The sequence below is a fragment of the Rhipicephalus microplus genome, chromosome X (assembly GCF_043290135.1).
Source record: "Rhipicephalus microplus isolate Deutch F79 chromosome X, USDA_Rmic, whole genome shotgun sequence".
In the NCBI taxonomy this organism is placed as follows: domain Eukaryota; kingdom Metazoa; phylum Arthropoda; class Arachnida; order Ixodida; family Ixodidae; genus Rhipicephalus; species Rhipicephalus microplus.
Window position 1 is genome coordinate 370,896,848 of NC_134710.1, and position 13,973 is coordinate 370,910,820.

Here is a 13,973-nt window from a genome sequence, read left to right on the forward strand (position 1 = left end):
CAAGAGATCCCGTAATTTACTGGTTATGGGTGGCGGGAGGCTGCTTATGACGTAATGGTATTTGGTCAAGTCTGTGGCGATGCGTCGCGCTGCGAACTGGGCTTCTACTTGAATAAGCCAGAGAGCGGGGCCCACGGTCCAAAGGGGTGGCAGCTTACCGTCGTCTGAAGAGACTGTCGGCGTAACGTCCGTTGTGGACCTCGAGGCCATAGTCGCAGAGTTTCTCGTTGACGTCGAAGTCATAGCGATGTTGTTGCCCAAACCCGGTGGCTGCATCAGCATTCCGGATCACCAATGTTGGAACACACTGCCAGGCTGAGCTGGGCGAGCAGGTCACGCAAGCGAGATAGACCACACGCATCCCAAACAACTGAACTCTTATTTTTTTGAAGTGCACAAAGAAATGCCACGTGAGTCTTCGTTCTTGCGCTCTTGACACTCGCGCACCGAAGCGACGTTTCGCAGCGATACAGTGCTATGATAACTATTCACCGCGAGGGCCTTTACCCGAGAGGCCAACGCTGCGATCACTTTAATGTCACAGATAGGGTAGTAGTTGTGGAATACGCAGTGCTGTCATCCAGCGGAGCCACTTTTATCTTCTCTGGAGTAAAGGAAACTTCGAGATTTCCCTAGAGTTTTGTGAACAGTGGTTTTTTTAGTGCTAATATGTTTATGTCGTGGAAAACGATTTGAAAGTTCACCTAAATGGTATAATAATGCATCCGTTTTAAAATATTTACTGAATTCACCGTGCCAAAGGTGAAAAAATGTCGCAGTACAAATTGCAAGTCTTTAAACAATGTTTCATAAAATCACAAAAGTAAAGCGGTCATCACATTAGCGAGAGAAGGGCATGTAGTAATGCAGTATTCTCCACAAATTACCAAGAAAGAATTAATCTTCCGTGCCTACACACAGCCACACATTTCAAGAAACATTACATATATTACAAAAAAAATTTCTGGTAGGCCGAAGAAGGGACGAATTATCAAAATAATATTGAACAACACTTCTAGCTGCTCAATGCAAAACACAAATCGATTTTGCTTGCTTGTTTTCCAATCGTAACGTAATCATAATGTATCACTTTAAAACTAACGTCGGTGCGTCTGCTCCTGCGACTTAAGCTTTGTAACTAGCATTCCTTGCATTTACCCCCCCCCCTAATTCTTGTTTGATTTGTGCCAAAAAAAAACGCCTTGCTAGGCTAAACACAAGGAAGAATCGCTGAAATGTGTATACAAACGTGTAACACATAACTTCTACATTTAAACGATATTTCATTTTCTGTTGCATTCATTTAGCACTTTTGAACTCTCCTGGAGAAAATGCTACCTTGGCGGTGTTCATATTGATACTTAAAAGCCGCTAAAAGCGCCTGCATGAAAGAGGAGGACGAAGTTAGTTTTTTGGTTGCTGCTGAACTGGCGCCATCTTGCTCGTTGAGTTCTGTGCGTTGTGAATAGATTATTAAAAGATACTCTTAACTTTACCAGACGGCCCCCGTATATTGAGGGAGACGCGCAGCGGTCGCAACATCAGCGACCCTTTAACGGCTGGTACTTCCCCTACGCCGCCTTTATCAGTCCAAACCACAAACTACGTCACACTCCCGCCCTTTCTTGATCCCGGCACTTTCTGCGGTGATGGTACGATCGATCTTGACACTTCACTGAACCGGTACGAGCACGTCAGTGCTACTCCCCGCTGGGATCCCATGCTCATGCTCGCCAACGTGCTTTTCTACCTGGACGGCGCTCCCCGAACATGGTTTGAAAACCACGAAGCAGAAATAACGAGGTGGGATCTCTTCAAAAAGAAAAGATCCGCGACCTGCTTGGCGATTTATCTGGTCGTCAGCTCGCTGCAAAAAAGGCTCTTGCCACACGGGCTCACTCGTCTACCGAATCTTATGTCTCCTACATTCTTGACGTCTTGGCCCTTTGTTCCAAGGCCGACCAGTGCATGTTGGAAGACAAAAAGGTTAACCACGTATTGAAAGGCATTGCCGACGATGCTTTCAACCTGCTGGTTTTTAACAACGTCTCGAGTATCCACATCATCCTCAAAGAATGCCGACGTCTCGAACAAGCTCAAGCCCGCCGTGTAGCCCAAAGCATCATGCGCCTTGTGAACACAGCGGCTACTGCTTCATGTGACGAAGCATTCCACCAGGCCCCTCGATGTGACAACCTCACACGCATCACTCGTCGAGAGGTCGAGGCAGCACAACCCATAGCCACGCCATTTCCGACGCCTGCGCCTTCCCCGACCACGATCTCTGATACAAGCCGTCGTTCATCAAGAGCTATCGAATGTCGGCCTACATCCTGTTCCTGCCGTATACTCTGCTGAGCCTTCTTATCGTCCCCCTTCTGCTCCTCGCATCCAACGCAATCCGTCCGAATGGCGTACCCTTGATGACAGGCCCATATGTTTTAACTGTTGACGCGTTGGTCATATCGCCCGTCACTGCCGCAACCGCGAAGCTTCACCGTCACATTATGCGCCTCAGTCTCACGCCACTTGTGTCCACCAGTTGTCCGCATCACTTTCTCTATCAATGCCGACCACATTTTCCGCTCCTGAAGCACCTCTGACCAGACCTTGCTAGGACTGATCACCGTCCCCTGCTCGTCGTCAGCCCCGGTCGCCCCCACAACGCCGTGATGCCTCCCCGACCTATCGTAGCACCTCCGACCGGAAAAGTAGGCCGTGCAGCTTCTGCAGGTGGAGCTGCGTTGACGACCTTCGTGAAATCCTCACTTAACGTTAGCGACGAACCGGAACCGGAACTGCTTTTACAGTGCTACTAATTTTTCAACTATTGACCTTCGGTCAGGCTACTGGCAAATAGCCGTCGACGAGATGGATCGCGAGAAGACCGCATTAATCACTCCTGATGGTCTTTACCAGTTTAAGGTGATGCCCTTTGGTCTCTGCAATGCGCCAGCCACATTTGAAAGAATGATGGACTCATTCCTCTAAGGGTTGAAAAGGTCCACCTGCTTGTGTTACCTTGATGATGTTACTGTCTTTTCGCCCACATTTGACTCACATCTCGATCGTTTATCTGCTATTCTGGACGTTTTTTATCGAGACAGACTCCAGCTTAACGCCTCCAAGTGCCACTTCGCTCGTCGTCGAATTTCCGTGCTCAGTCACCTTGTCCATGGCCATGGCGTGCGTCCAGACCCAGAGAAAATTCACGCAGTCGAAAACTTTCCCGTTCCGAGGACAACAAAGGTTTTCCGCAGTTTTGTGGTGTTGTGCTCCTATTTCAGACGCTTTGTTGAGGACTTTGCGACGATGGCACGCCCCTTCACAGACTTCTTAAAGAAAGACGCCTCGTTTATCTAGGGCCATGACCAAGCATCATCGTTTTCCCAACTTACGACCATGCTTACAACGCCACTAATCTTGGCTCACTTTGATCTAATAGCCCCAACTGAGGTTCACATGGATGGCAGTGCACACGGCATAGGTGCTGTGCTGTTGCAGCACCAACAGGGACATGACCGTGTTATAGCCTACGCAAGTCGACTGCTATCTCCAGCCGAGCGCAACTATTCCATCGCGGAGCGCGAGTGCCTCGCCCTTGTATGGGCAGTTGCCAAGTTTCGTCCATACCTGCACGGGTGCTCATTCCGGGTTGTCGCGGATCATTCCGCCCTCTGCTGGCTAGCCTCCCTGAAGAACCCCAGAGCTGTCTCGCTCGTTGGGCCCTACGCCTCCAAGAATACACGTTCTCTGTAATGCATAAAACAAGGCGATTACATCAGGATGCGGATTGTTTATCTCGCTACCCTGTGGATGAAGCAATCAATACTGACGCTATCGTGGACGGTTTTTCTGTGTCGCATCTGCTGAACATTGGTGAAGATAAACGTCGGGATGCTTCTTTACGAGCCATCATTGACAAAATGGAGTCAACGCCTCGCGACCCGTCCCTACGAATGTTTTTGGTGAAAGACGGGATCATATACCGCCGTAACCTTGATTCCCTCACATCAGACTTACTTCCTGTCATCCCTGTGCACCTGCATTCCACTTTCCTGCCCCAACTTTATGCCACTCCGATGACGGGCCATTTGGGCGTTTCTCGCACATACGATCAGATACGACGTTGGTTTTTTTTACCTGGACTCGCCCACTATGTTTGACGCTATGTCGACGCTTGTGAGCCCTGCCAGCGTCGAGAACCGTTGTCTGCCCTCCCAGGCGGCTACCTTCAGTCAATTGACGTTCACATTGAACCTTTCTTTCGAGTTGGCCTCGACCTATTGGGCCCTTTTCTACTCTCCGCAGCCGGAAATAAACAGATTGCTGTTGCCACAGACTACGCGACGCCGTACGCAATCACACGAGTGCTCCCGACCAGTTGCGCTACCGACGTTGCGGACTTTCTGTTGTACGACATAATATTAGTGCACGGTGCTCCACGCCAACTTCTCACTGACCGTGGCCGCATGTTCTTATCAGCTGTCGTTCACGAAATCCTGAGGTCTTGCCATACCAAGCAGAAACTTACAACTTCGTACTATCCCCAGACAAATGTCCTCACGGAGCGCCTCAACAGGACCCTAATTGATATGCCTGCCAAATACGTTGCGCCAGACCACCCGAATTGGGATATTCATTTGCCTGCCATATGTGACGTTCACCTACAATCCATCCCATTAAAACACTGCCGGCTATTCGCTCTTCTATCTCCTATATGGCTGGGCCCAACTCTACCCTTAGACGATTGGCTACCTGCGGCCGCGGAATATGCCTGGGAAGCCATCACCCGCACCAACCACGTGCGCCAAGTGACACGTAACGGTCTATAGGCCTCACAGGCGCACCAACGACAGTTCTACAATTCTCACCATAGGGACGTGCACTTTTCCCCGGGTTCTCTCGGGCTCCTCTGGTCACACGCTCAGCGTGTGGGACTGTCTGAGAAACTGCTGTCGCCCTACACTGGGCCATTCTGTATCGTTCGCCAAGTGACAGATGTCACGTACGAGATTGTCCCAACCGATCCAACAAAGTCATCGTCAGCTACGAGCGACACCATTCACGTGGCTTGGATAAAGCCCTATTATCCCCCTTTGACATCATCTGCGTAGATTTAGCCCCAGGGCGATGCTTCTACCGCCGGGGGTTATGATACATAACTGCCTCTAAAAGCGCCTGCATGAAAGAGGAGGACGAAGTTAGTTTTTTGGCGGGTGCGGAACTGGCGCCATCTTGCTTGTCATGTTCTGTGTGTTGTGAATAGATTAATAAAGAAGTTACTCGTAACACTAATAAACATGAAGTGATGCACGCTTACATAACTTATAAACAATTTATTTAAAAACCTATTTTCAGCTTCATCGTGATATCTGATACAGTATTTTGTGACGAGAAATAGTTTAACCATGAACATATTATGCCAGTTGGCAGTTTATCCCTCACAACCTGGTGAATGGTTGCTAAAAGATATGGTTATTAGAAATGTTGACTGGGGGAGAGTGATTGGTAAATAAAAAGCAGAGAAACGTGAGCCCTGTAACTGTCTCTCAGGGGGAGGACACTTCACCTTCGCTCACGAGTAGGGGGGGGGGTGGAAGGATTAAAATGATAGGATTTAGAAGTATAGAGACAGAAAGGGGGAAGGACAGAGGGTGGCGCAGGGTCAGCGACATTCGAAAGTAAGGAGAAGATAAGAAACAGTGACACGGTCGCAGGAGTCCGAGGACGGGGCACCACTCGGCGAGAGCTCTTGTTGGCGTCAGCGACGGCATAGGGCGAGTCCAGATGGCCAGAGCTACGCTGTCGTTGGAGATCGCAGGAGCACATCCAGTTGGCACGAAATCTAGAAAGCCAGTCATGTTGACTGCCTTATATTCGTTTCAAATATATCCTTGCAGCGTTCCGCCAGCCACTTTCTTTTCAGTCTTTTTTTCGGCTGTGCAAATAACCGCACACATGCAACCTACTGCTCTGGCTGTGATTTTCACAGAAACAGAGCCACATGACTCCGTGGGGTAGCTGACTGGCAACGGGACAGCGTTCGCAAAGAAGGGAAACCGACAAATAAACAACAACCCAAAGAAATAGCACCACGACTGAAAGGAGACACAATAGGAGGTTGGTGTAAATAAAGACATATGCTTGGCAGGCTCGCAAAAGAGATCTTTTTTTCTTTGGTTCGAACCAGGATCCGCGCAATTGACGTCAAATGAGAACGGCACCGAATGAACCGCAATGAAGCAGAGGAGAGGAGAGCGCTAACACAGCGTTGAAGGCGGAGACCGGCCCTGTCACCCCTTTGCACCCCTCGGAACGGCTTCTGCAGGCATGGCACAGCGCCTTTGGGGAGGGGGTGCAAAAGGGAAAAGGTGGAAGAAGGAACAAAAAGGAGGTTGTGGGCGGCAGGTTCTCCGTCGATCTGCTAGCTTCACGTGAAAGCGAAATATCTCCCTAGATGACAAATTTCTCTTTTCCCTAATCGCAACCGACATTTCCTAGATCTAGGGAAATTTCCCCAGAGTTGGCAGCACTGAGAATACGGCAGCCTTGCTTTCGTGACGCCACTTGCATCATCCACCATGGCTGCACCAACTTTTAGTCGCAATTTTAAGATGCAAATTATACACAAGAGTGCCACCGGGGGCACCAATTCGTAATTTGCTTGTCCTAATTATGCGTTTTTACCATTTCTTTAACACTGAGCTTCAAAACAAAGGGAATAACGCATAATGTCCACAGCAAAAGCACAGAAATCACGGAGTTTCTAGCAAACAACATAAACTGTTACTATGAGTGATGTCATCACGTAGGTGGCGCCACGGTATGTCCTCGAGGTTAATAGGTGTATATATGGTCTTTTCTTTCACAATTGAGAAATGAGTACTCTGTCATTACCTCAACCGAGGCTGTGACATAAGGTGAAGCTCTTATGAAGGGTGACTTGGAAATTGTGGTCTATATCGTGAATTTCGTCCGTGATAGTGAGAGAAGACTGAAGCCTGCGTGGACGCATGATAAGTACAATACAATCACCCTATGCATCCTAGTATTCAAATTATCAGTGAGAAAATGTAGGGGGATGCAGAAGAGGCTAACACTTTTGTTATCTTTCACATCTTTTTTGTAATATTGCGCTGGTCAGTCAATTATTGCGACTGGCCATCCAAAGTTTTATTTTTCCCACCAGTATCAATGCACAAGAGTATCTTGCGTCTCTAAACTGGTGAAACTGAATCTTATGTAACAAATCAGTGCTTAAATTTCCGCAATACGATCAGCACTGCCGACAGACTGCGTTCAAGCTGAAATACTCGTAACAACGTGTTCACGACTCTATCGCATAATAGCAGTGCAGTAGCAATTCATATTACGCTGCAATTTCTCAGAAATTATCAAGTCCAGCTTACCGGCTCACTCTTGCTGACCAGTCTAAGCTTCCGCCACAGAGTGATGAACAAGCCTGATGTTAATGGTATGTTCTTGACGCACTGCTTGCGTCCACCTGAAATGACATTTCAGACCGCATATACGTTCAGCCAAGACTATTTTTATGTCATCGTCATCTCCATCAAAACCGATTTGAGCCAGTGTATTCGGTGCACCTGCTGTATAAAAGTTAGCGTTGATATATTGCGTGCAATTTTCGTAATTGAAATTTTTTCAAATAAAGAAGTGCGAGACAGCAAATAATAATAATAATAATAATAATAATAATAATAATAATAATAATAATAATAATAATAATAATAATAATAATAATAATATTAATAATAATAATAATAATAATAATAGTCGAAGTTTGCGTCCCAAATATCCCGTGGGATTTTAAGGGATAGCGTAGGGCAGGGCTACGGAAGTATTCACCGTCTATAGTGTTCTTTACATGCATTGACATCGCTTTCTACACGAGCCTCTGGCAGTTCGCCTCCCCCGAAATGTGAACGCCGCAGCCGAGATGGAATCCGCTACTTTCTTGCAAGCAGCCGATAGCCAAAATAACTGCTTCACTGTGGCGAACAAAGCAGCAATACACTGAACACGGAGTGTAGAGTTGCAAATTCTCTCTTTGTGTGTGTGTGTCTGTGTGTGTGTGTGTGTGTGCTTGTGCGTGCGTGTGCGTGCATCTTTGTGCACGCGTGCGTCAGTAAATGTGTTTTTCCCGCTTTATTGGGGACCTATTGCCAATAGTAGTGGTTAGTGAGTGGTATGGCAAGCATTGTTTTAAATAACAAAACGTGCTTCACTATAAAATTATACTTTTCGTGTCTTCCTTCATCAGCCTCGTAACAAGCTGCTTTATTACGTAGCTCTCTGTAGGGTGGTACCTGCACAGGCTTTACCAACTTGACAACGATTGTCTGGGTCTTTTGTATATAGAAATGACAAATAAAGTTCCCCTAAAACGGCAAGGTACAGAGTGTGAAAGTAAAGTTCTCAGCTTTCTTTTGTCAGACAGAACAGTTGCTTACATATCTGAGTTGGAGGAAGTATCAAATTGTGCTTAGTGAAGGAGAGGAGAGGCATATAATTGTTAGTGATTAGTTACCAACACAGTCAAAAAGCTCAGTGAATAAAGTAGTTTTTCTTCCTTGATGGTGTGCGTCTCTTTCTCTTTTAGTAGGCATGTACCAACTAGCCTAACAAAAATTTAATAAACGAAGAACTGTTGTACCAGAAGAACAGTAGAAAGGGAACATAAGTGGCACAAAGAAAAGTTGTGTGGGAAACGCCTCACTACTACAGAAACATATTTTGCGTGAATAACTAACAGTAAGGGTGCCAATTTTTTTATTCACTGATTTGACAGATATGTGGGGTTTAATGTCGCAAAACCACATTTCTTTATGAGAGACGCCATAGTTGAAGGCTCCGGAAATTTCGACCTGCTGGGGTTCTTTAACGTGCAACCAAATCTGAGAACGCGGGCCTACACCCTTTTTTCCTCCAACGAAAATGCAGCCGCCACTGCCGGGATCCAAATCCGCGACCTGCGGCTCGGCAGCCGAGTACTTTAGCCCCTAGACCACCACGGCGGGATGGCTGCCAATTTTCTAAATTACATTGCTGAAGCAGGTTGTAATAATAAAGCTCTATGCCCTAGCCTTAAGTTTCCTTCATTAACGTAAAAGTTTTTCTTCAGGACTAACTGCGCTGGCGCCAAATCTAATACATGCAAAACAGAGAACTTATGTTATGGTACAGCCTAGTCAGAACAGAGCACAATGAATTTTGTTTTTATGTATTTGAGATAAAACTATCTCCAAGCGACTGTAGCAAACAGAAATACAGTTCGTATGATTTTTTTTTTGCTAAAGGGACACTGAAGCACTTCACAAAACGAGGTTATGGTGTAATGATACTTCAGTTCGCGCGGCAAACTAAAAAATCAAGTCGCAAATTTTCATAAGCCAATCGAACTAACATAATTTTGCCGAATACACATAACGGCCGAGTCACGCTGGCGGCAAGCATGCTTCGCCGTTTGACGTTCTCAGGCAGCCGTGCGCGGCCGTTTCCTACGCACACGTCTGCCATTTTTTGCCGTCCTAAAAATGAGTCCAAGACCCATTTCTGCGCCGTTCGCCGTTTGCCGGAGAGCGACTCAGCCAATCAGTGACGGAGGAGTGACTTGGTTGAGGCGCATCGTCTGCTTTCATCTCTCCGCATTGCATGCGTCTGCCGCGAGACACTTCGAGCTTCTTGCTTCTTGCTTCTGGCTTCGCGGTTTTTACGTTGTAATGAATGAATGCGTAGTTCTTGCAGAAAGGAAAAAAAGCATTTAACTCCTGTCTGCCTATAGGTGACACGGTGCAGTGACTTGCAGGGGATAGGAGTAAGGGGATAACATAAAGAAGAAAGAGCACTGGCCGCACAGGAGCGGAAAAAAGTTGAGACCAGATGGGAAATATGTGGACAGATGGGAAATATGTGGAACGTGGTCAAAACGGTCAAGGGAGTCCAAAGACGGGGCATCACTCAAGAGATCATGTATGGCAGGCCGATCGGCCAGAGATACACGGGCGTTGGAGATCATGGGCGACACAACCGTTCACTTTGAAATCTAACAGGCGAGTCTCTTTCACGCTATGAATGTGGATGTCATAGTGTTCTTCTCTGGCTTGAATCTAGAAAGCATCTTCGGTATTTACAAAAGCACAGCGTAACACCAAACGTGTCCCAAAACTAGCGCCCGGACCAGTGGCGCCAGCTGTGCAAGGTTAGAAACAATTAACAAACATGCGATATATGCACTCCGAGACTCTGCAAAGTTTGTAAGCCTACAAATAGACAATTTGAGCATGGATCTCAAAAACGATGCCGAATAGATTAGAGCGCTGTGTTGGTAAAGCTGAAAGACACGAGTTCAAACGGAATGAAAACGCCCATTCAGAGCTTAAATGCTATAGACCCGATCCCGTACGACGGCGGCTTCATATATTTTAGGTGGTCGACAACTGCAATCAGGAGAGGGGCCATTTTTGTCAGAGGCAGAAATACCTCGCCGGCGAAGTTTGCCACGCCCTTCGAAGGAGTGGTTCACGCTAGCGGGAAGCGGCTAGCCCTAATTATTAAGGACGCCGTTGTGGAGAGCTCCGGGGAGCCGAGTGAGTTTTGAGCCAGGAAGGAAGCACGTTTTTGCACTCGCGTTCTTACCCGTATCCTCTCTCCGTGGCTTCGCGCGCAGCCCTTTTAAGGGCTGCAAATGGCGCCTCAGAGAGGTCACTAGAAGAAAACGCTGCAGGAGGATGCAGTCGTGGCAGTTTCAGCATCGACATCGGTGCCCACTCAGCCGCAGCAGGCACGATACAAGCCTGTACGTCTAAAAACATAACCCAGCCACACGAGGACAGCAGCCATCACATTGCCGCTCTCTCACCGGCTCCGAGCGAAAGGGAAGAGCGAACTGGAACTTCTTCCTCTCCTACCACCGCCATGGCTTCCTGCAAGCGATACCCCCCTCACAGCAATCACCTCCCTTCGCCTATTAACCACTGTGGCTACCAAGCATACGGCGACCACCCCAAAGGCTAGTGCGCATCCACACACATCTCCGCGCCCCGAAGGTCCCCACATCGTTGGCGACTTACCTCCGAGTGACCGCGCGGCCACCATTATCTATCGGCCTGTTGGGAGGAAGAACAGCTTCCTGGCTTCGTCGAGGGATGCGATCACCGCTTTCCTCTCGGGGTTCTTGGGCACCCAACGTGTGCGGGTGAGTTGCAGGCGCAACATGGGTGTGGTTGAAACTCATCCCACCACCGATCTCATCGCCCTTCTGCAGGTTGGGACGATCTCCGAGATTCAGGTTCAGGCTGAACAACTGGACCTGAACACCTGTGTTGGAATAGACTTTGGAGTGGACCGGACGATTACTTTCGAGGACTTGCCGATAACATAGCGTGACCAGTGCCACTTGTGTCTTGTGTGCGCAGAGGCACCTGCCTCATGCTCACCTCTGCGTAAACCACCGTCCCTCCGGATATACTGCTCTAGGCAAAGACGCCCTGTTCGTTCTCACCAGCCCCGGCCCCTGCAGTGTTTTCGTTGCGGCCGCTTCGGGCATGCAACCGTCAGCTGCTCGAGAGACGAATGGTGCCTACACTGCGGCACCAAGCACGCCCTAAGATAGCGTGCAGCACAACATCCTCGTTGCATAAACTGTCGTGGAAAACATTCCGCAACTCAGCTGCTTCTAGACACTCCAGCGCAAGGCCACGGTCATCATGACCTCATCTGACGGCACCGTGACTCACCGCCAAGCCTTGCAACACGCCAGGACTTCTGGTAGCAGTGAGACTGTCATCAAGGTCCGCTCTTTCCGGGAGGTGCTCACCAGTACACGCGGCACGACCTCGAAGCCACCCATAAATTTACAGAGAGAGCGCCCATCGTCCCAACGAACACGACGATGGCTTCGCCTCCTCGGACAACTCAGCTGGCCTTTGCCATCGTCGCCAAGCACTCGACAGGGATTCAAACATTGCATGCTTATTCGCAACCACCGGCCACTGCTACCGTCCCCAAGAGTGCGATGACGACACCGCTCACTTCCTCGACGCCACCGGCACCTGCCGGCCCTTCGTCAGCCACAAAGACAGACATGCTACTCGCGAAATTAAGTACCGTGCTCCTGATGCTCCCAGTCGACTTTCCGGAGCTGCGATTTCATGCTCCGGCCTTAGGATTTGCCTTCTGTAGTGGTGCAACCACCATGGACAACTGAACATACTTTGTGAGTTTGTAAGACCCCACTTTTTTTTCTCTCCCGCGTGAAATCGTGCGCAACACCGTGCCCCGGCTTTGTCGATGGTCTTCTCGGCGTCTGCGGGGTGCGTGCGTGTGTTCTTGCACGTGTACGTGAGGCGAATCGAATGTAACTATTTTGCTTCTTCTCTTGCTTTTTCCTAACCACTTATAGAGACCGCAAAACTTGCGGGAGTCATCAGCCGCGCCGTAATTCCGCGTCGCAAGTCCATTTTGACACTGCACAAACACAGATATGTGAATGTCATATGGTGAAAATCTCTAATCAGAAGAAGAGATGGGTGCAGTGGCAAGAAATGGCTTCGAATCGGCTGAACTGATGCTTCGCTAGCTAAAAGATCACGGCAGAAACAGGCACGATCCCGAAGGAAACAGGCTGAACTGACTGAGTGATGCAGGTGCCCTGGCGGCTCTACCTAGTAACGTTGGCTCGACCCTTACGATGACCTCACCTCCCCTTGTGTCTATCTCTCCCATGCTGAACCCCTGCGCTGCACGCGCACCGTAGTGGAGGGGGGCGTATCTTTGGTGAAAGTTTCCTGGCATATAGAGCCGTTGTTTTTTGAGCATTGGGAAAAGACTACGCTTGTTTTAAAAAGTTGCGGATACTGAGTTAGTAACAAATTCACAAACTTAAAACATCTTCAGTGTTTAAAGCCAACCAGACTCAGTAAATTAATACAAGACGAACAATCGCACTTACAGTTTTACGGCCATGCCCTGGAATTACATGTCCAAGTTTCTTAAAACTAGTCCTGTTACTGAATCTAAAAGGGACAAACATAATCGATACATCACACGGGAATCACCTATATGTTGTTTCAGGTCTTTTTAAGCAAGCGCTACTTGAACATAAATGCTATCTTTAAAATGGTTCACAATGCATGATTTTGTCTTTCTTGATGTTGGAGGCATACTGTGTTCTCCTTTTTCATAGCCGAGGGGGAGTTATCAAGTAACAACTTAGTTTAGTAAAGATGTACAATTTTGCCACTTTTAAATAAAAAATAAAAAACACGGCCTAAATAAACAAACATCTCAGGGTAACTACACAGACACGTATATATATATATATATATATATATATATATATATATATATATATATATATATATATATATATATATATATATATATATATATATGTGTGTGTGTGAAATATAGAGGACATCAAACACATAATAGTGCCAAGGAACCAGGGAAAGTATAGGAGAAGTTATTAAACCGAATTGTAATGTAAATGCGAAGAAAGAACAGTGGGTGAAAGGTAAATTGCCGTGAGCAGGAAATGGACCTGTGACCTTAGAAATACGCATTTGATGCTCTAACAATGGGCTAGCAAGGCGGCTATCTTCCCAGCTGCTTTATTTAGCGTATATGTGAATTTAAACGTTAGAGTGTCAGTCAGCGCCCTGAGTAGCCACGGCGGCGAATGTGGTGCACTCTTTATGAGCCTGTGTGGCGTCACGTAGTACGTGAACTTATTACGAGCTGGCAGCTTGCCAATAGCCCCTCGTATACAACCTAACGGCACCAAGCCTGCCAGTACAAGACCCTCGTTAATGAATTACAGAAAGAAGTGTATACCTAAGGGCCCGTTTTTCTGTGTCTCGACACAATATATTGAGATCTAACTCAGAATAATGCCAACGAAAGTATAGAAGATCTTATACCAAATTGTAATGTAAATGTGAAGAAAGAAA

General features: G+C 47.6%; 1 protein-coding gene across 1 annotated transcript in view; it reads right to left on the reverse strand.

Moving 5' to 3' along the window:
* Positions 1-13,973, reverse strand: part of LOC119161085 (sodium-coupled monocarboxylate transporter 1) — a 96,646-nt gene that overhangs the window by 34,239 nt on the left and 48,434 nt on the right. Inside the window, exon 14 of the mRNA XM_037413415.2 lies at positions 7,413-7,507. Coding sequence (XP_037269312.2) covers positions 7,413-7,507 — 95 coding nt within the window. The remainder of the gene's footprint in view (positions 1-7,412; positions 7,508-13,973) is intronic.